The sequence below is a fragment of the Halteromyces radiatus genome (assembly GCF_025201355.1).
Source record: "Halteromyces radiatus strain CBS 162.75 chromosome Unknown BX664scaffold_5, whole genome shotgun sequence".
NCBI classification, from domain to species: domain Eukaryota; kingdom Fungi; phylum Mucoromycota; class Mucoromycetes; order Mucorales; family Cunninghamellaceae; genus Halteromyces; species Halteromyces radiatus.
The window spans coordinates 2,135,286-2,158,838 of NW_026251691.1; the positions used below are offsets into that span (position 1 = coordinate 2,135,286).

A 23,553-nucleotide genomic window follows, 5' to 3' on the forward strand; every position below is an offset into this window, starting at 1 on the left:
CGAAACATGGATATCATCCTTTACGCCCAATATCCTCAAACTTACCAGGTGACCACTGGGCAATTGACCTTGCTGGACCTTTACCTACAACAAATCAAAATAATAATTATATTTTGATTATGAGAGATATCTTCTCACGCTTTGTAATAATACGGGCAATACCTGACAAAAGAGCTGACACTATAGTCAATCAACTGATTAATGTATTCTGCGATTTTGGTATACCTAAGATTGTACAATCGGATAACGGAACAGAATTCGTTAACGATATGATGAAACGATTCAAGAAAGCAGCTGGTTTTGATCACAGATTAATAACCCCATATCATCCAAGGGCAAACGGTGCAGCAGAAAACACTGTAAAAACAACTATGAATGTCCTAGAAAAAGTAATAGAAGGAAATGTGAATGAATGGGATAAATATCTTCCGTCAGTACAATTATCTATAAACAACAAAATAAGTCAAAGAACAAATACACCTCCCTTTACTATAATGTTCGGTCGTAAGCTTAATGACTTCGTCGACTTTAGGGATGAAAGTATTAAAGAAGAAATGACAGAAGAAGAAATACAACAACGTATAAAACAAATGAATGAAGTGATATTTCCAGCTATACAAAAAAGAACGCAAGAAGTAACAAAGAAACAAAAAACGAACTTTGATAACAAACATAAAACTTTTACTTTTCCACAAGGAAGCCATGTGATGATAAAAAATTCACAACGTACAAAATTGGAGCCCAGATACACTGGCCCTTTTGAAGTGATCAAACAAAATCAAGGAGGTGCATATATCCTTAAAGATCTAACAGGTGATATCCTACCAAGAAATTATACACCTTCGGAACTAAAACTCATTTCAATGGATGAAATCATACCAGAAGATGAAGTGTATGAAGTACAAGCAATATTACAACATCGCTTAAATGAAAAAACTAATAAATATGAATATAAAGTACGTTGGAAAGGTTATACACCAGAAGACGATACCTGGGAACCACATCACAATTTCCAGGATCCAAGAATCATCACTGATTATTATAAAAGAATCGGTTTAAAGGAACCTGTTCGACCTCAAAGAAAAAATAATAAACGGAAAAGAAGTTGAACAGTTCTACAACCATCACTCCCATGAATAAAAAACCATATCCTGAATAATCATGCAGCATGATGTATAATTCATGTTTTGTTATAACATTAAAAGATACAGACAAATATATAATAGACGTCTAACAGACTGGAAGGGGGTGATGTCGTATCTAGACTGATATTATTGTGTAACTTTAAGATCTCAGCTTCTTGTCATTTAAGATTGGATTAGAATAGTTTTTTCTCTTTTTTTCTCTCTCATTTTCAATTCTTATTGAAATAAACTATATCAACAGTCTCATCGTATTTTCGATTTGTCTTTTATTATTATTTTTATATTTGTTAATCCAATCAACTATCTTAGTGTTGATGTTGGCAACTGTGATCTACCATTTTGCAGTATATCCAGGTACCGTTCCATGAATCCTTCACGTCTTTGTTCGCATTCTCTCCACATGCTGAAGAACTGGTTCCATCGACGATCGCTTTGCTCTTGGAAAGCTGTCTGCATTTGTCGCATTTCATCAAGAATTTGACGTTGTTGTCTTTCCATGGTGTCTGCCATAAGTGATCTCATTGTATCGGTTCTTCTTCGGACACGACGCCCACTGTTCCTATCGTTACCGGATGGTCTTGTTGCTGATGTTGGCGCTGATGTTGGTGCTGGTGTTGGTGCTGGTGTTGGTGTTGGTGCTGACGTTGGTGTTGATGTTGTTGCTGGTGCTTCCGTGGATTCTTCTTCTTCTTCTTCTTCTGACGAATATTCAACTTCCTGCAGCGATCTTCCTCGTACCAAAATGTTGTCTCTAAGAGAATCGATTTCCATTGCTGGTATAACATTAGGATCATCACCCACTAATGCTTGCATTGCATCAAAATGAACCCATGTGCATGGTCCACCACCAGATCCTGTAGCATTGATCTTAGTGACATGGTGTCGTATCTAGACTGATATTATTGTGTAACTTTAAGATCTCAGCTTCTTGTCATTTAAGATTGGATTAGAATAGTTTTTTCTCTTTTTTTCTCTCTCATTCAATTCTTATTGAAATAAACTATATCAACAGTCTCATCGTATTTTCGATTTGTCTTTTATTATTATTTTTATATTTGTTAATCCAATCAACTATCTTACATGGTCGGTATGTTCCCTTCGAAGGTCAGCCAGCTTGTGGTCAAGAGCATTGTCAGTTCGATTCATGTCGCCGGTCCTTTCTCTGTACAATTGATGAACAGCACGTTTGATTTTGGACTTGATGGCGTTATTTCCACCTTGACGATACTCTCTCCATTTACCAATCCAACAATCAATCAAAACGGCAGTTTGTTCTTCGGTATATTTTGAACTTGGTTTGGATGATCGTGATGATGATGATGATGACCGCTGAGTAGATGATGGAGGTGGTGAAGATGTTGGCGATCGGATAACTGGTTGGATAATTGGAGGTGCAGATGATGGAAGAAAAATAGGGGCAGGTGATAAACGAGGAAGAGGATGGTGTAAGTGATGATGAACGAGGGTAGATGACAATGGAGTAGAGGCAGATGATGGTGATGAAGTGATGGTTGTTGTTGGAATAGAAATGGATGATGATGAAGTGATGGTTGTTGTTGGAGTGGAAACGGATGATGATGAAGTGATGGTTGTTGTTGCAGCAATAGATGATGTTGATGGCGATGCGGATGATTGTTGTTGTTGGGTAGGAAGATTGAAGCGGAAAGTATGGAAGGACATAGTTAGTAATTGTTGATAGATATCAGAAATAAAATAAAAAATAAAAATAAAATGTTTTTTTTTTTATGAAAATAATGGATTTATTGGAAAAAAGTGAAATGTGAATAAAGAAAAACGAAGAAAAATAAAAAAAGAGGGAAACGCGAAAAAAAAAAAGAAAATTTGCCAATGCTACTGCGGATTATCGTGTAACAATTTACTAAAATGGATGGATTAAGGTACTTTAGTAAATTCTTTGGGAGGATGAATTTTTGTTGGGAGGAGGATTCCTCGCCCCAAGGCAAAGAGTCAACTCCCATACTATAAAAGGTAAGACATTTTTTATTGGCTATTTTTCAATTTCAGCTTGGGAGGGGGGGTTGGGAGGATGGCATCGTGAGAGCACTCCTACAATACCTGATTGTCCAACATTTACGTACGTAAAGCGCTGTAAGTGATCACACACTGCCATCAAGCTCATCGAGAAATTGTTTTTTCTGTCACGATAACTTTCACCACTACGAGCAGGCTCGTTGATCTTGACTAACTTGCCATCCATTGAACCAATAACACCAGGGAGACGTTGACCAGGAAGTATACGTGGATTGTCGACGCCTAGGAAACCCCTCACCACTTCATTCACTGATTCACCTTGTGGCCACTTGATCTTGTCAGAATGAACATCTATCATCGCTGTCAGGAACCGCATAGTAAAATTATTATACGATCCTTGAGAGTATCCCATCTGATTTCTGAACATTCGATAGCCATAGTGGGTGTTTGCAAATCGCCAAAGAACACAAGCAATCTGTACCTCAGGATCGGTCGAATTTTCGGTAGCATAGACAGGATGATCACGTAAGGAGTTGACCAACCAAACAAAGGACGACTTTCGAAGACGGTAGTTTCTGTAGTAACTCAAATCACTAGTATCATCGCGTAAAAAAGGATGGACATCATGCCAATAACCGAACGTACGTGGGATCGCGCCGTTATCTTCGCCATTGTTTTCAAACAATCTCTGAGAAGTGAAAAAAAAGAACGGAGACGTTCTCAAGACAACCTCTAATTCGAAATTGTTTGACAAAATGCCGTTACTATGGAGACAACTGGCCATGAGAACCGACAACAGCATCTCAAAGTAACTTTCCATTCTTTTGCGCATAGAATCTAGAACAAGAGCTACATTCGTTTGAGTGTTGTTGGTATTGTCGTTATTTTCGTTATTGTTGTTATTGATGGTGGGATTCATGTTGATTGATAAAGGTAAAAAAAAAAAAAAAGCGAAGAGAAAAGAGAAATAAAGGGAGACAGAAAAAAAAAAAAAGGAAGACGAAAAAAAAAAAAAAAAACGTGGAAACACGCGACTTGTTGATTTTATTTGGTAGGTATCTCTGGTGATTCTAGCAATGAACGAAAAAGGAAAGTACCATTTTGGAAATATGTGTTACTTACGGAATTTAGTAAGTTACAGTCATTCCGGAATTAGTTGTCGCATTTTTAGAAAATGATGTCGCCTCACCAGAAAAAAGATGTCGTGGTTTTAAAAAATAAAAGTCGTACTCTTCGAAATGAGATGTCGCCCAATTTGATTTTCAATGTCGCATTTTTCGAAATAAATTTTTCTTTTTCTTTTCAGTTATTTTCTTTTTCTTTTTCGTTATATTCATTCTTGTCTTTTGTCCCATTATTTATATCCTCATTATTTATCCAATAAAAAGCTTTCTTATACCATTATTATTTACCTTGTCTGGATTCTGTTTTTTTTTTTTTTTTTTTTTGTGTGTTATCTATAATGGACATCAAATTTTTATTCGATGATGGTCAAGGGAATATTGTTGATGAAGATGGGAATGATCCTATGGCTGCTGATTATCCTGAGCTGGACAAAGAATTGGAATCACTCACTAACATGGAAATTTATACAAGGTGTCAGAATGAACAAAATCAACGCGAGGAAGACCAACAAGACGAAGTTATGATGCAACAACAACAAATGGAAACAACGGCGAAATCCAAAGGACGCAACTACAACGTACATTCGGAAGACGTCAAATCTCTTGTCATCACTTATCATCTTGAAAAACTTGTGTCGGCAGCCAAGGCAGGTAAGGAATACGGAGTGGATGCACGAACAGCTCAACGGTGGATTAAAGCATACAAAGAATCTGGACAGCAAGACGAACCTGGAAAAAACAAAAAAAAAACCTGGGCCGAAATCAAGATTAGGTGACGAACACAAACGACATCTTATTGAATTCATAGACGACAATCCCTCGGCGATCATCGATCAAGCTGTCGATAGTCTTACAAAGCAATTCGAAGGACTGGTTGTCAAGAAAACTGTGGTGCATGAATTTATGAAAAATGAATGCAATCTATCTCTCAAGAAGGCTCATTTCCATTCTTTGGCAAGAAACAGCGATGAAACGATCGAAAAAAGATACGAATGGGTGCTAAAATGGATGAACACTGACATGGACTTCACTACTAACTGCGTTTTTATAGATGAAGCAGCCTTCAACATCAACCAGCGTCGAACATATGGGTGGGCGGAAAAAGGTGTTACTCCTATTGTGAAGGTGGCTAAAACACGGGCAGCATCTCATACAATACTAGGTGCCATATCTGTTGCTGGGATTGTCAATATCAGTATTCGAAAACCAGGGACTAAACGAAAAAGGCAAAAACGGCTTAGAAATGGAGAAAACACAACGACAAAAAGGACAACAGGAACAACAACTGGACATTATGTGGACTATTTAATGGAGACTATGGATGTTATGGATCGATACCCTGAATTTAAAGGCTTTTACCTGGTTATGGACAACGCACCAATTCACAAGGCAGTGGAAATTCAAACGATAATTGAAGAACGTGGCTATCGTTGTGTCTACCTTCCACCTTACTCCCCAGAACTGAATCCCATCGAACAATTTTGGTCCAAGGTGAAGTATTCAACAAAGCGAAGTCTACTCATGGAAGAAGAAACTCTTACAACAAGGATAAGGGAAGCTTGCCATATGGTGACTCACAAAGATCTTCAAGGTTATGCCCGATATTCTGCTGCTCGTTTTGCCGATTGTCTGAAGAAATTGCCTATGTAGATTAGACATTGTAGTTTAGTTATTCCTTCTTATTTGTGTTGATATTTATGTATTTTTTTTTTTTTATTTAAACCTCCAATAAAAATGAATTTTTATAGTACTTTAGTTAAGTAATGTTTATTCATTAGGTGCGCCAACTCCAACGACAAATACTGCGACATTGAAAATCAAATTGGGCGACATCTCATTTCGAAGAGTACGACTTTTATTTTTTAAAATCACGACATCTTTTTTCTGGTGAGGCGACATCATTTTCTAAAAATGCGACATCTAATTCCGGAATGACTGTACTTTGGATCCCCCCAAAAAAATTTTGTGGCCTTGAGAGCACCCTTCGTCTTGTCATTCCAATTCATTCTTGTAAATACATTCCAGACTTTACTTAGCTTGATTTCCGTTTTATCACTTGTTACAGTGTCCAAGCTCATCAAAGAAAAGTAGCTTCCTTGTGCTGAAGAAGATTGAGTAACAGAAGAAGATTGAGGAACAGAAGAAGATTGAGGAAATGAAGAAGATTGAGGAAATGAAGAAGATTGAGTAGAGAAGCCTTCAATTACATCATCGTCAGAGTTGTTCAAAAAGCCCAAAAAAGAAGAATCTGGAAGCATTCGTAAGAGAGTATTTTCTTCAGAGCTGTTTTCATAGTCAAAAGCTCTTTTCTTTCCTTTGCTGGAACTTGTTCCTAGAAAGAAAAAAATATGTCAACATATACAAAAGTATCAAGTAACTGTGATGCATTTACTGCCAACAACAACAAAAAAAAACATACCTTGGTTAAACGACATTAATAAACAGGTGTTGATAATAAAGAAAAAGAAAAAAGAAAAAAAAGAAAAAAAAGAAAAAAAAAAGAAATAAAAAAGAAATAAAAAAGAAATAAAAAAGAAATAAAAAAGAAATAAAAAAGAAATAAAAAAGAAATAAAAAAAGAAATAAAAACGCGCTAAAAAGTCGGCATGGTGGAAAATAAGGTTTCATGCTTTACTCCGCCTGGGCCTTGTCGGGTCACTCTTGGGTCAACTGGGTCATTTTCCTTTCTTTTTCTTTTTATTGACTTCAATTTTAGTATATCAATTAGTAACCCTTAGAAGTTATACTTTTTACTCAATAAAGCTTTCTATTTTTATTCGAATTACTTTGTTACATGTAAATGTAATTCATTCCATCTCTTCTGATGTCTCATTATATCATGTTATTTTTATTTTTTGAATGCATCTTTTCTTTTTATTTATATATTTCATAGGTACCGAATACGACAGAGAGAGTGGACCGAACGGACTGAGTCTGATCATTGGGTTAAATGGGTCAACTGGGTCCGTTGGGCCGTTTGAGTTAAATGGGGCGATGAGGTATAGTGGACCAACTGGGTTAATATGTGATTGAGGTATGCCCAACCCGCCCAATGCCACGTTAAAATCAAAAAGCCCAATGACCCATGGGACAATCATCATGCCTGGCCCAGCCTCCCCGACTTCACATTGAGCCAGTCCTACTGCTGAATGTCGTTATTGTGGAAAACATTGGATACAAGGTCATAAGTGCAAAGAATATTATGAAGTGGTACATGCTAAACAAATTCATAAGGCACGTATGGCTAAACTTAACCAGGAAGAGACAAAGCAAAATAAAAAGGAAGATGATGATCATATGTTAGACATTGATCTCGATGATCTAGACAAATAAAGCCATCAGTTATTCGCTCTCATAGACACTGGTAGCACCTTTAGTAGTATAGATTATACTTTTATAAAAAATAAAAATATATCTATTGTTAAAACACAAGGAACAATTTTGTTAGCAACATCATCATATGTAGAAAAGAGAATAGGAAAAACAAAACCATTATCAATTATATATAATACTGATAAAAAACTAGAACATTCATTCGAAATTATAAAAATGCAACAAGATGAAAAATATCAATGTATTATAGGAATGGATTTACTTAATTCCCTCGGTATTTTTGTTGCAGGTTTAGCCACATCACATACTAGTAGAGGAATAATCACATTTGATGAAACGGAAAAATCAGATATTCCAACTCCAGATAATTCTCCAGCAGGTACTGAACAAGAACAAAAAAGTTTTTTAATACTGTAGCTATTCAAGAAAGTATAAAAACAAATCAAGCTATTGATAAAAAATCTTTCTGTACCGTACCTGAATCAATCATCACATTGGATACACCTCCAGGAAAAACTTGTTATCGTAGACAATACCCTATTGCAGAAAATTTAATGCCTTTAGTGGATGAAGCTGTCGATAATTGGTATAAAGAGGGTACCATTGTAAAAGCGAGTGTTAATAATCAATGGAATAGTCCTTTAACATTAGCTCCTAAAAAAGATGCTAATGGAAATAAAACAAAGAAAAGACCATGTTTAGATCCTAGACATATTAATCAACTTTTACCTGATGATAGATATCCATTACCGCTCATCAGAGAAATTTATGAAACATTGCGTGATGCTCGTGTCTTCACTACGTTGGACTTAAAAAGCGCTTTTCATAGATTCATGATTGCACCAAAGGATCAACATAAAACAACATTTACACATCGAGGTATCCAGTATATGTTTCAAGGATGTCCTTTTGGTCTCAAACCTCTATCATCAAAATTCCAACGAGTAACATCACTGATCCTACAAGACATGGATTTTGCTACATCGTTCATTGATGATATAGTCATATTTTCAAAAACAATGGATGATCATAGTATCCATGTGAAACAAGTAATTGATAAATTAACGTCAGTTAATTTAATTCTAAATCCAAGCAAATGTCACTTTGCACAACGCACTGTTTATTTGTTAGGTTTTTGTGTATCAGAAAAAGGTTTGACTTTAGATACCAGAAAAATTACAAACGTACAAGAATGGCCTATTCCACAAACTGGAAAAGATATTGAACGATTTTTGGGTGTCATCAATTATTTTAGAGATCATATACCAAAAGTTTCAATGTTAACTGCGCCATTAGATAAACTAAGAAAAGAAGGTAAATTGGGCACTAAATGGACTGATCTATGTGAAATAGCTTTTCGCAAACTTAAATGTATAATCAGTCGCACACCCATTATAAAAAATCCATTGACAAATGAGCCATTTTATGTAGCTACTGATGCATCTAACACTGGTATTGGTGCTGTCTTATTTCAGCTTATCGACACCAAAGTTAGATACTTAGGATTCTTTGCACGAGCTCTGTCAACATCTGAACGTAATTACTCTACTACAAAAAGAGAATTATTAGCTATAGTATTTGCATTAAACAAATACCACAAATACTTGTGGGGTAATCATTTTACCTTATTTACTGATCATCGTGCATTAGTTTACATTCATACACAAAAGATCGCTAATCCAATGATGATTAATTGGTTAGATACTATCTTACAATATAATTTTACTGTGGCACATGTACCTGGTATGAATAATGTTTTACCTGATGCATTATCCCGTCTTTTTCCCGTAGAAAAAGAGCTGGCAGGGGATGATGATGATCAAAAAGAAAGAAAAAGAAATTATAGTCAAACAAAAATGACAAACATAATGATGAATCATAAAGAACAAAAAGATCAATCATTTGATCATCAATATATTATACCGGATGAAGATAATCAGAAAAAACTCATTCGCCTATATCATCGCAAAGCAGCTATTTATACTGAATCACATCTTAGACAACCTGAACAAATGGAAAGGAAAGACGTGAAAGACATAAAAGAAAGAAAAAGCATCTTAGAAAGACAACATGCTTTCGGACATTTTGGTGCTGAAGCAATGGAAAGAGCTATCCATGCAGATGGCATGCACTGGCCAAATTTAAGAAAAGATGCAATTGAAATGGTAAAGAAGTGCCATCAATGTATGCAATACAACATAGTAAGAAAAGGTTACCATCCAATGGCTTCTGTTACATCAAAGTCACCAGGTGATCATTGGGCTATTGATTTAGCTGGACCTTATCAAGAAACACATCGTGGTAATATCTTTATTTTAGTAATGGTTGACATTTGTACAAAATTTGTCATCATAAAGGCCATACCCGATAAAACATCTGTAACTATAGCTGAAATGTTACTTGATGTATTTTGCACATTCGGATTTCCAAAGATTCTACAATCAGATAATGGTACCGAATTTGTCAATAAAATAGTAGATGCGATTACTACATCTACTAAAATTGACCATAGATTGATTTCGACTTATCATCCAAGAGCTAATGGTGCAGCTGAAAGAACAGTACAAACTGTTAAGCACACCTTAGAAAAAACAATCATGGGTCAATCAAAGGATTGGGATTATTATGTACCCACTGTCCAATATGCAATCAATGCCAAAATAGTTAGATTGCATAATTCTGCTCCTTTTGCACTAATGTTTGCAAGAAAACTTAATGAATTCAAAGATTATAGTAAAGAAAGAATAATAAATAATTCTTTACGTCATGATGATGATGTAATCTTAAGAATCAAAGACATGGCAGATATTGTCTTGCCTGCTATAATACAACGAACAAAACAAGTTCGAGAAGCATCGCAAAAGACATTTAATAAAAATCATAAAATAATCGAATACCCAATTGGATCGTTAGTTAGTTTATTAAAACCAACTAAAAGCACTCAAATGGAGCCTAAATATCAAGGACCTTTTACAGTGGTAAAAAAGAACACAGGTGGTGCATATACATTGCAACAAAGAGATGGTGAATTATTACCAAAGGCTTATCCACCTAGTGCACTTAAAAGTGTATCAGAAGATCCAATCATTGCTGAAGAAGATAGATGGGAAGTTGAATCAATCATCAATCACAGAGGCAAACCGGGTAAATATGAATATAAAGTTAGATGGAAGGGTTTCACACCTGATGATGATACATGGGAACCTGCAGACATGTTTGATGACATTAACACCATCAAAGTATACTGGAACAAAAGAAATATTGATTATAAGGAAGACTCAAGTAAATCAACAAAAAAGATAAAATCCAAATGATTTATTGATAGAATTATATACAAAACATCAAAATCAAAATACGTAGATATGAATGATACATAAGATGATACCATGCATTGAAGTATTATTTATTCTATACAAGTCATGATTATTCATGTACGACAAAATAAACTATCGTCGTTAAGACTGGCAGGGGATAATGTCGTATCATGAAATAAAAAGTCGTTAGATGAATATAGATCTGAGACATCTACCACATAAAATCTATTGTTCTTCAATAATCAATCTATTTTTATTTTATTTTATTTCCAGATTACTTATATAAATATACCTTAGTTTTTATTTTATAAAATAATCAATTAAGTTATTTTCTTTATAATAAACAACATAAAAGAATCTCACTTATTTATTATCGTCTTTATTTATGTAACAAAAAATCAACCAATATCACACTGGTGTATGATCACTATTGGTATAAAAAAATAAAAAAAAGTATAATTTTACCTGATGGTTTGAACTAGGAAAGTGCGAAAAGGATTTATTCTTTCATTTTACGGCTTGTTTTATGCTTAAATATGGTTTTATCCCAAGTTGTGGTACTTCCTTGGAAGTGCATCATAACTGTTCGAATGGACTATCGATCTTCATGCATCAATCATTCACGATCTGAGAATGGAAACGGGTCATCCATATATGGAAATGAAAGTCACTTTCTAGAGCTTTTTATTGGTGTAAAAACATCATAGGGTTAAATAGTAAGTTTTATTAGGATGATTGATTTTATAAAAAAAAGAAAACATTCGAACGGTTCTGATCGCCACTGTATGCACCCGTTTTGTAATCCTACGACCTATAAAAAATAAAACTGCTGAAGAAGTAGTAAAAACCATGATCCCTGTATTTTGTGATTTTGGTATACCTAGAATCATACAATCTGACAACGGTAAAGAATTTGCCAATCAAGTCATGGAAAGATTCAAACGTAAGGCTGGATTTGACCACAGGTTAATCACACCTTACTATCCACAGTCCAATGGCGCTGCTGAAAGAACAGTAGGTACAGCAATGAGAGCAATCAAAAAGGTTGTCGAAGGTGTAACAGGTGAATGGGATTTATTCGTATATTCTGTCCAACTAGCCATGAATAACAAAATATCAAAAAGATTGAATACCCCTCCATTCAATATAATGTTCGGTCGAAGGCTGAATGATTTCAAAAACTACAATGAAGAAACTGGTGAACAAAGAGAACTAACAACCGAAGAAGTCAACCAACGGATCAAAGATCTACGAGAGGTTGTCTTCCCTGCTATTGAAGAAAAGACAATGAAGGTTATCCAATTGCAAAAGTCAAAGTTTGACAAGAAACATGCACAAAGGGATTTACCTGAAGGTTCTTTTGTAAGAGTAAAAGTGCACGAAAAATATAGATCTAAAATGGACCCTCAGTATGAAGGACCATACAAAGTTGTTAGAAAAACACAAAGTGGTACATACGTCTTAAAAGACACTACTGGAGATCTCTTACCTAAAAGCTACACAGTATCACAGTTGAAGCCAGTAATTGAAGATGAAGGTAACGAAGAAGTTACATACGACGTTGAAGCAATTGTAGCTCACAAAAAGGATCCTAAAACAAATAAGTATATATATAAAGTCAAATGGTTAGACTATGACTCGTCGTATAACACTTGGGAACCCGCTGATAATTTTTATAGTCAAAAACCTATAGAAACATATTGGAATAAGATTAATGAATCACCACAAAATGAACAAGTACAAAGTACAAAACAAAGAAAAAGAAAAAGTGGACAAACAATTGGTACCAACAAGAAAAGAAAAAATAAATAAGCCACTACAATATGTTCCCATAAACAAATATAAACAATGTAGAAGTAATGATCTACACTGGAAGGGGGTAGTGTGGTAATTCAACACTTAAAGATTTAGATTAGAGTTTAGAATATTGATAATCCGATAGTGGAGATCAGATTACAGAGTAATCTGATAGTTTATTTATAAAAAGAGTTTTTTATAGGACTTGTTCCTTTTTCTCTTTAACTAAGTTTTATTAATAAAATTCTTACGTTTTGTCTCGTTACATATTAAGACTCATACAAATACCACATGTGTGAATATATGTCAACGCTCTATGATCAGTGTATAGTGTAAATGGTTGACCCCACAAGTACTTATGATATTTCTTCAAGGCGAAAACGATGGCCAATAATTCTCGCTTGTTGGTACTACAGTATAATTCCTTTCTGATTTAGACAAAGATCGTGCCATGTATCCAATGTGACGTTCTTTACCTTGGATCCTTTGGAACAAGGAAGCACCTATGCCGTAGTTGGAAGCATCTGTAGCTACGTAGAAAGGTTGACTTAAATCAGGGTAATGTAAAAGAGTATTGGATCTCAAAGCCTGTTTAATCATATTAAAATGTTTTTCATGAACTAATGTCCATTCTTTATCGGTGATAGTCTTGGTGTTTCGTAGAGCATCTAATGGTGCAGTCATAGCCGCGATATTTGGTAGATGTACTCTAAAGTAATTGACAATGCCTAGGAATTGTTGTACTCCATGACCGGAAGTTGGACGTGGCCACTCTAGTACATTGGTTACTTTTCGAAAGTCAAGATCATGTCCTTTATCTGATATGCAGAATCCGAGTAAGTAAACGCATGTTTGTGCAAAATGACATTTTTTCGGATTTAAAATCAAATTAACATTTGTTAATGCTTTGATTGCTGTAGCGACATGTTCCATATGATCTGACATGTTAGGTGAATGGACAACAACATCATCTACAAACGTTTGGACGTGTGGTATATGTCTGAAAATGTGATGCATAACCCTTTGGAATTTGGATGATAATGGTTTCAAACCGAAAGGACACCCTTGGAACATATATTGACGATTTTTATGTGTAAAGGTGGTTTTATGCTGATCATCAGGGTGTATTTTGAATCTATGAAAGGCACTCTTTAAGTCCAATGTAGTGAACACTTTCGACCCATGCATATTTTCAAAGATATCACTGATTAATGGTAAAGGATATACATCATCTTGCAAGTGTTTATTAATGTGACGAGGATCAAGGCAAGGTCGATGACCAGTGACTTTTCCATGTTCATCCTTCTTTGGTGCCAATGTAATAGGACTATTCCATGTGGTATTGACAGGTGCAACGACGATAGTTCCCTCTTCTAGCCAGTTTTGTACAGCTTCATCTACCAATGGTTGCAATTTAAATGGAATTGGATATTGGCGATGATTTGTTCTATCTGTGGGCATGGTAGGTGTATCGAGTTTAACGATGGATATATCAAGTGTACAGAAAGAAGTTTTTGGAATGCTCTGATTCTTTTTGATGTATGGTGTTATAGCCTTCATAAACAATGATTGTTTTTCGGCATTACCTGCAGGCGAGTTATTTGGTTGTGATGGATCATCTAGCCTTTGGTTCTCCTTGTTTGGTTGTACCTTATTATCATCCCAATTGTAAGCAAGACCGAGGAACCCAATTTTTAATTTTGGTATTAAATCTCTGCCGATCAAGATGGTATAGTGTTCTGATATCATATCCATTATGTGAAATGAATGTGTAAGCTTTAAATTGTTATATTGTATGTGTAAACGTTCAGTAACACCTATTGGTTTTGTTACTTTATCTTTCTCTGCAAGATTCAAAATGATATTTGATGGACTAAATTTTATTTTATTGCTTTTTATAAATTGATGACTAATTATAGAAACGTCGGCTCCTGTATCAAGTAAAGCAAATGTCCTTTCATTCTGTATAAGCAAAGGTAAAATATAAGGATTGTTATTAGGGTGTTTGTGAGATATCATATTAATATTTTTATGATTACCTTCCATAGCATCATTGTATGCGTTGATTGCAACTGATTGCATGGTTACATCCAAGTCCTTAAGAGCTGCATCTGCTGGGTGTTGAGTAGGAGCAGCTGTGATGGTCTTTACGTTGGTTTGATTCCTTTTTTCCAACATTTCATTGCAACGGTGTCCTCTAAAGTAAGGTTCTTTTTTGCAATGGTAGCAAAGTTTGGTGTTGTTGTTGTTATTCATCGTGTTACCCTTAGGCGCTGATGCTGTAACACTTACCTGTCTTGCCTTGCAGTGTTCTGTGGTGTGGCTTGCGTTGTATTTGTGTATGTCACAGAAATAAGCCTTTTTGTTGACCTTTGTTTTGGCCTTTTTGCTTGTTCTTTCTTGTGGTTGTTCCATACCTGAAAACGCGCGCTTTTGACTCGACATTTTATTTGCCAAGTGTAACACTTCATCAGCAGTAGCAGGTAAGTCATTCTTACCATTTGGTCTAGCTTGGTATGCAACTAACACATTATATTGCAATGCCTTAGGTAATGCCTTCAAGCATAGAATGGCCATGAACTCATTGTCTTCCCAGCCTGCATCACGGTAAGTGGATTGAAAGCGTAAGCCAAAATCAATGACTGTTTCTCTCTCTTCCATGGTTATATTACAAACTGACAATGCACTTAGAATGCGACGATCCTTAGTATCAAACTTGTTGATAAGGGTTTTCTTCGCCTCACTCCAATTCATTCCCTTTCCTTTGATATTATCGTTGAACCAGACGTCCAACTCATCACCATTCATTGACCAACTCAAACAGTCCTCCCGGTGATCTTCAAAGTTCAAACGGTGAACGTCCAATACTTTTTCGAATCAAACACAGGTAAGTCCTTACGGATTCTGGTTTGCCCATGAAGTTGAAAAGCAGGTATTTCCTTGAATGGTACAGTGACCTCTCTACGAGTAGGTGTTTGTACATCCAAGGTGCTTTGCAGGAGCTGGATGTGTGCTACTAACTCTTCGATTTCTCTTTTGAGTTGTTCGTAGACAATACCGTTGGTGACTCCAAGCATCGCTAATTCCATCGATTTCTTTTGCAAGCTTTCCTGTGTTGCCTTGATGAAACTAGCAATCTGAGGTTTAGGTGCGTATCTTGAAGCATTCACACCAGAGACGAAGTTACTAATGTTATCATTAGCCAGCGTTTCCGTGTGGTTGACTTCGACACCCTCATGATTGTTAGTTTCAATCTCGGGAGGAAAGATGCCTTCGTAAGGGGAGTTGATGTTGATGGATGTAGTGGTAGAGGGAGTGTTAGACATGATAATAATGATAATAATAAAATAAGGTAGAATTCACTTTAAAAAATGTTATGTTTTGGTAATCCAAATGTAAATACATATAAGACAAAAGAGACAGTATAAAAAATAAAGTGAAACTTTTGAATGGGTCTTTATTAGATATCAAAAATAGGTTGTGTATTTATAAGAACTTGTTGACTGAGCGGTGATTAAGCTGTGATTGTAATTGTTAATTAACAATGTATTGAGTGACTTATATAATCTATTGTTAGTAAAGAAAGAGGAGATTGAGTATGAATATTTAAAATAGAGTTTCTTTTATGAGTTGTCAAATACAACAGAAAGTCTTTCAAATTTGGACAACGTTTTCTAAACTGCCTTTTGACAATCCACTCTATAAATGAAATTAAAAGACAGTCGCTATATTTTTTTCTCCTTTCTTTTTCTTCGATTTTTTTTTCTCTCTGTTATTTTTTTTTCTCTCTGTTATTTTTTTTTCTTCCTGTAATTCTTTCTTTTATCATGTCTGACCACTTTCTCGAAATCACCTTAGCAGCTGTAGAAGTTCTTATTGAAGAAGATGAACAACAACAGTATGACCAACAACAACCGATTACGCGGCAACCAAGAAGATTGATGGTGCGTCGCGATCTATCACTGCTCACTGACACTGAATGTATACAGCAGTTCAGATTCACATACGCTGATGTAAGTACTGTACGTACAATAGAACTAGAATATAAAACTTTCTTCCCATTTGAGCTTACTTTTTCATAAACGATATGACGGTCTGCTGATCCTTCTTTTCGAACTTTTCTTTCCAGACATCAGGATGGGTAGATTGCAGATGATTGAGTAAAAGATACGTACTTCCCTTCGAGCAATTGAAATAGCCATTGATCTTTTCTTTTGGTTGCATTGGCGGTGCTTGTTGAGGTACTGGACAGATATTGCACATAGCAGTTTTCAGCGTGTCGTTCCAATTGACCTTCGCGAAATACTTCCAAACGGTACTTCTTTCATGACCTGTACGCAAACCGGTCAACGTTGCTGTTGTTGTAGTTGTTGTTGCCGATGTTTGACTTGAAGCGATTTCTAGGGAGTCCAGATGTAATGGGCTGCTTGTGGTGGCAACATCGTTGAGTTGACTTTGAGTTTCGTCTGAATATGACCTGTTCCAAAATAATGATTAAGAGTCAGTTAGAGTATACACTATAGTTTTGCTTTTAATTAGATCGTCCCACTGTATAATACTTACAGTACAGTTGGTGGACAAAAAAAAGTTTACACTTTTGGTCTCCGAGTCAATTCATGCCAAACAGTCCCAATAAAAAGCCTCCCTTTTTCCCGATTACCAATAATAAACATCCTTCTTTTTTTAATTATAATATGGTATTGACTACAGCAGAAAAAGCCCAAGTGGTTGCCTATGACAACGCTGGCTGGACAAAGACGAAAATTGCGAATCATTTAGGCGTTAGCAGAATGACAGTACATAAGACGATTCAAAGGTTCGAAGAAAATGGTTCTCACCAACGAAAGAAGGGTTCTGGACGTAAGTCAAAGCTAACCACCCGAGACGTTCGTAGCCTGGAACGTATTGTGAAAGGAAATCGCAGGGACACCATGGATGATATTAAGAAAAAAATGGCGATCAATGTGTCCCATCGCACCATTCGACGTCAATTGAATGAACTAGGTATACATTCACGCGTGGGAAGAAAAAAACCTTTTGTGAACGATAAACACAGACAACAACGGTTGAAGTTTGCGAGGGAGCACAAGGATTGGACTTTGGAGCAATGGAGGAGGGTACTTTGGACGGATGAGTCATCCTTTGAGAAAGGGAAGAATACCAGACAAGTTCGTGTATGGCGTAGGGCTGATGAAGCCTACAATTCTGATTGTTTGGTTGGAACACACAAAAGTGGGCGATCATCAATCATGATATGGGGTGGAATCACCTACAACAGAAAGACAGATCTAGGTTTTTTTGAGAAGGAGGGGCCGAACGATAGGAAAACACGAAGCACAGCGAATGATTTCGTTCAGCAGATATATGAGGGTCCTTTGAAGAGGTTCTGGAACGTGGATGATGGGTTGATACTGATGGAAGATGGTGCACCTATCCATAGAAGCAATGCACCTAAAGTATGGAGACAAGAGCATGGCATTGAGAAGATGGATTGGCCTGCGCAATCACCAGATCTGAATCCAATTGAAAACCTGTGGAAGCAGATGAAGGATTAGGTACAGGCTGGAGCCAGGCAAGGGATGACCATGGATGAATATAAGCAACTCATCAAAAGTGCTTGGGATTCATTTGAACCGTCCCAGTGGAATGCATTGATTGATTCCATGCCTGAAAGGATAAAGGCCGTGATCAAGAACAAAGGTGGAATTACACGTTGGTAGTGCAACAAGTTCTCTTTTTTTTTTTTTTTTTTAAATAAAGCATCGATATGTATCTTTTATTTCATGTATTGATGACCTCTCTTGTCTAGTAAATTTATTCATTCTTTGATTGTTTTATAAATGTAATGTTTATTTTTTATTAACTAAAATGGTAAGTGTAAACTTTTTTTTGTCCACCAACTGTACATTGCGAGCTCGACAATTGAATACAAGTGGTAAGGAAATAGCAAAGAAAAAGAGAGACAAAATAAAAAAGAAAAAAGATAAAAAAAAAGAGAGAGAGAGAAAAAAAAGAAAGAAAAGAAAAAGGAACAGAAAAAAAATATCTGTTAAAAAAAGACAGGGGTGACAGCGGAGATTGTCTGTGCTCCCCCTTCTTTTGTAGTAATATTTGATTAATTGCAATATGATCATATCATATTGCGTATTTTTACACCTTTGATGCAATTTGCTCTCTTTCTTTTTTTCTTAGGTACGATGAATTTAATTCTTCCTGTGGTAATTCAATACTTAGGTTGCTCTCGAGACACTCAACCGTCCCCCCTCCCGGAAATCTAGGGTGCTCTCACGATGCCATCCTCCCAACCCCCCCTCCCAAGCTGAAATTGAAAAATAGCCAATAAAAAATGTCTTACCTTTTATAGTATGGGAGTTGACTCTTTGCCTTGGGGCGAGGAATCCTCCTCCCAACAAAAATTCATCCTCCCAAAGAATTTACTAAAGTACCTTAATCCATCCATTTTAGTAAATTGTTACACGATAATCCGCAGTAGCATTGGCAAATTTTCTTTTTTTTTTTCGCGTTTCCCTCTTTTTTTATTTTTCTTCGTTTTTCTTTATTCACATTTCACTTTTTTCCAATAAATCCATTATTTTCATAAAAAAAAAAAACATTTTATTTTTATTTTTTATTTTATTTCTGATATCTATCAACAATTACTAACTATGTCCTTCCATACTTTCCGCTTCAATCTTCCTACCCAACAACAACAATCATCCGCATCGCCATCAACATCATCTATTGCTGCAACAACAACCATCACTTCATCATCATCCGTTTCCACTCCAACAACAACCATCACTTCATCATCATCCATTTCTATTCCAACAACAACCATCACTTCATCACCATCATCTGCCTCTACTCCATTGTCATCTACCCTCGTTCATCATCACTTACACCATCCTCTTCCTCGTTTATCACCTGCCCCTATTTTTCTTCCATCATCTGCACCTCCAATTATCCAACCAGTTATCCGATCGCCAACATCTTCACCACCTCCATCATCTACTCAGCGGTCATCATCATCATCATCACGATCATCCAAACCAAGTTCAAAATATACCGAAGAACAAACTGCCGTTTTGATTGATTGTTGGATTGGTAAATGGAGAGAGTATCGTCAAGGTGGAAATAACGCCATCAAGTCCAAAATCAAACGTGCTGTTCATCAATTGTACAGAGAAAGGACCGGCGACATGAATCGAACTGACAATGCTCTTGACCACAAGCTGGCTGACCTTCGAAGGGAACATACCGACCATGTCACTAAGATCAATGCTACAGGATCTGGTGGTGGACCATGCACATGGGTTCATTTTGATGCAATGCAAGCATTAGTGGGTGATGATCCTAATGTTATACCAGCAATGGAAATCGATTCTCTTAGAGACAACATTTTGGTACGAGGAAGATCGCTGCAGGAAGTTGAATATTCGTCAGAAGAAGAAGAAGAAGAAGAATCCACGGAAGCACCAGCAACAACATCAACACCAACGTCAGCACCAACACCAACACCAGCACCAACACCAGCACCAACATCAGCGCCAACATCAGCAACAAGACCATCCGGTAACGATAGGAACAGTGGGCGTCGTGTCCGAAGAAGAACCGATACAATGAGATCACTTATGGCAGACACCATGGAAAGACAACAACGTCAAATTCTTGATGAAATGCGACAAATGCAGACAGCTTTCCAAGAGCAAAGCGATCGTCGATGGAACCAGTTCTTCAGCATGTGGAGAGAATGCGAACAAAGACGTGAAGGATTCATGGAACGGTACCTGGATATACTGCAAAATGGTAGATCACAGTTGCCAACATCAACACAATCACCATCATCGTCACAATCACATCCATCATCACAGCCACCATCATCACCACAACCACCATCATCACCACAACCACCACCATCATCGCAACCACCATCATCATCACAATCATCCCACGCTTCCCCCCACAATTGATTTTTTTTATTTTTTCCCTCTTCCTTTTTTTTTTTTCCTCTTCCTCTTTTTTTTTTTCCTCCCTTTTTTATTTTTACCTTACTGCTGTATTCCCACATTTTTCTTCCAAAAAATAAAGTATAAAATATCTGCCTATCAAAAGTTTTGTAAAAAAAAAAAGTTTTATTGATCATCATCTAATAATGCACGTATTTCATCCCTTCGTCTTCTGCCCATTTCAAACAAATTTCGTCGGGTACTACTTGCCAAGTCGTGTCCACCACCGTTGTCGTTACTATCATCGTCATCGTCATCGTCATCAACAGTTAAAGATCCATCTACTTCATTCGTGCTGTCGATCGCATCAAGCTGTTGGAACTCCTCTGATTGTTGTTCTTCCAAAATGTCTTGTCGGTTCAAACAAATGTTGTGAAGAATACAACAGGCATGAATTACTCTGATCAAACGGTCTTCATTAGTCAAATAGAGGTACTGCTTCACAAATCTCCATCTTCCTGCCAACAGTCCAAAAGCACGTTCTATTGCCATCCGTGTCGCAGAGTGGACTTCATTGAATCTTTTCATCGATGCATCCGCAGTTCTAGCAAAGTATGGTGTAATCAGGTTTGGTCTCAGTGGATATGCTGAATCTACAAAAATAAAAAAGGAATTCAGTTTTTTTTTTTTTTTTTTTTTTTTCTCTCTTTATAACGACGTTGTTAGTTACTGTACCTCCGATGATGAATGTGTTGTTGGGGGTATAAATATCACTGTTGTTCAGTAGCCGATCACATAAGGAACTTCTGGAGAAGGCTCTAGCATCATGAGTTCGACCTATCAAAAAAAAAAGTCAACATCACATTTCATCCATCATCCATCATAATAATAGCGCTTTACCAGGGTTCCCAGCGTGCACATAAGTGAACCGCATATTCGCGTCACACACAGCCAAGAGATTGATAGACAAGTGATTCTTTCGGTCACGGTAGAATTCACTGTCGACACCATGAGGCTTGTGGATAACAACAAGCTTGCCATCAATCGCACCGATAACGCCAGGAAGTCGTTTCACCGTCCCATCACCAAGAAAAGCATCCGTAGCACGTTGATTATCTTCACCCATTGGCCATGCGATCACATCACGATGAGTGTCGTAGAGGGCACGAAGGAAACGCTTGGTATAATTGTGATAAGCACCTTGAGAAATGCCAAGATGAGTCCAGGCCATTCTGTATCCAAAGTGTGTGTTCGCAAATCGCCACAAAACACACGCTGTCGTATCTAGACTGATATTATTGTGTAACTTTAAGATCTCAGCTTCTTGTCATTTAAGATTGGATTAGAATAGTTTTTTCTCTTTTTTTCTCTCTCATTTTCAATTCTTATTGAAATAAACTATATCAACAGTCTCATCGTATTTTCGATTTGTCTTTTATTATTATTTTTATATTTGTTAATCCAATCAACTATCTTATTTTTTACGATGAATTCTAACAACAACAACAACAACAATAACAACAACATCAACATCAACAACGACAATATGTCGGATACCTCTGCTCCTTTCTCCATTAATGGCACCGATTTTGTCAACAACATTATCAACAACCATTTGGAACGTGATGTCATTATGACAGAACAAAACCATCAACCCTCTTCCACTTTTCAAAGTGGTTTGGGGGCCTCAACCCATGCTTCTCCTGAAGCTAGGGCCGAGTGGGCTGTCGCTGTGCTTACGCACAAGGCAGAAGAGTCTGAAGTGCTCTACACTCAAGCACTTGCTCAATTGGATAATTCTGATGAAGCTCGTGCCCATGTTCAAAAACTTTTTGAACAAGCACAAAAGGATCAACAAGCCGTCGATGATGGTCGGGCTATGTATGAACGTAAGTTCCCACATAACCCAAAGTTCTTTTCTTTCGAACGCCGTAGAGCTGAAGAAGAAAGAACAAAGGCTCAGATGATGAATCGAAGCCTCGTTGTTCCCAAATACCTTCCTCAATTAAAGCTGGTCAACAGTTATGAGGTTGGTAAAGAAATAAATGACAAGTCGTTTACTTCGACCAAACATTTTTTCAGTACGCTGGAAAAAATTTTCATTTCTCATGGTTTACAACCTGAAAATGAATTTCGTCGTTTGTTTCCAAGATGTCTTGACGGCGCTCAAACTTTCTTTTTTGAAGGTTTATTAAAGAAAATAAATGAAAAGTCAGATGGTGAAACAGAATGGGCTTTCATAAAACGTCAATTTATTGACAAATATGATACTCCAGCTCAAAAGTTTAATGCTTGGCATAAACTTGTGTCGATCAGACAAAATTCTAAAACCATCGACGAACATAATAAGATGTTCGGTAATTTGTTAACCATGACTGAATGGGAAACAATGCCTGTCTCTCTTCTTTCCAATGTAGTTTATTTAGCTACATTAAACCCAGAAATTAGAAGACAAGCAACGGAGTGGTTGATCACCCGATCTGCCCCGAATTTTGACGTTGATATTCATCAACTGATGCAAACCGTTGCTGGTATGGACATCCAAAGAACAGAAAACCCTAGAGGTTTTGCTCAAAAGCGAAACATTCAAAATGATGTTTCGTTTGTAAAGAAAATAAAAAAGGCTAATACAGTCTCTGATGGTAAAAGAACAGGTGTTCTTTGTTATAATGGTTGCGGGCAGATATACCTTCCTGGACATGTCTGTCCTAAAAAGAAACTCAACGGCCGAGATGGCAAAAACAATTTGTTCTCTCGTGCTGCTATACGAACCAAAACGGTTGTTCAAAAACAAGAAGATGCTGATGATAAGTTGAATCTTATGTCAGAATGTAAGGCTAAGAATAAGAAACAAAATTTAAGTTCAAAATAATCAAAACATTAATCAATGTCTTATTCCGAT

General features: G+C 36.5%; 5 protein-coding genes across 5 annotated transcripts; 3 read left to right on the plus strand and 2 right to left on the minus strand.

The window, feature by feature from the left end:
* Positions 1–1,641: 1,641 nt before the first annotated feature.
* Positions 1,642–2,841, plus strand: BX664DRAFT_315968 (uncharacterized protein; the record flags this gene model as incomplete). The annotated part of the gene is made up of 3 exons (XM_051542699.1): positions 1,642–1,921; positions 2,483–2,590; positions 2,615–2,841. 3 exons carry the CDS (start codon positions 1,642–1,644, stop codon positions 2,839–2,841), a joined length of 615 nt encoding a protein of 204 aa, XP_051399459.1.
* Positions 2,842–6,028: 3,187 nt separating this feature from the next.
* BX664DRAFT_351195 (uncharacterized protein) lies at positions 6,029–6,696 on the minus strand (the record flags this gene model as incomplete). Its single annotated transcript, XM_051547648.1, has 3 exons — positions 6,029–6,113; positions 6,203–6,593; positions 6,681–6,696. 3 exons carry the CDS (start codon positions 6,694–6,696, stop codon positions 6,029–6,031), a joined length of 492 nt encoding a protein of 163 aa, XP_051399460.1.
* Positions 6,697–14,852: 8,156 nt separating this feature from the next.
* On the minus strand, positions 14,853–16,031 carry BX664DRAFT_315970 (uncharacterized protein; the record flags this gene model as incomplete). Its single annotated transcript, XM_051542700.1, has 3 exons — positions 14,853–14,915; positions 14,998–15,572; positions 15,605–16,031. 3 exons carry the CDS (start codon positions 16,029–16,031, stop codon positions 14,853–14,855), a joined length of 1,065 nt encoding a protein of 354 aa, XP_051399461.1.
* Positions 16,032–17,399: 1,368 nt separating this feature from the next.
* BX664DRAFT_265606 (Homeodomain-like protein) lies at positions 17,400–17,750 on the plus strand (the record flags this gene model as incomplete). The annotated part of the gene is made up of 1 exon (XM_051540865.1): positions 17,400–17,750. A coding segment is annotated over one exon (351 nt), but the record flags the coding sequence as incomplete, so codon positions are not given.
* Positions 17,751–19,370: 1,620 nt separating this feature from the next.
* Positions 19,371–20,675, plus strand: BX664DRAFT_351200 (uncharacterized protein; the record flags this gene model as incomplete). Its single annotated transcript, XM_051547649.1, has 1 exon — positions 19,371–20,675. One exon carries the CDS (start codon positions 19,371–19,373, stop codon positions 20,673–20,675), a length of 1,305 nt encoding a protein of 434 aa, XP_051399463.1.
* Positions 20,676–23,553: the final 2,878 nt, after the last annotated feature.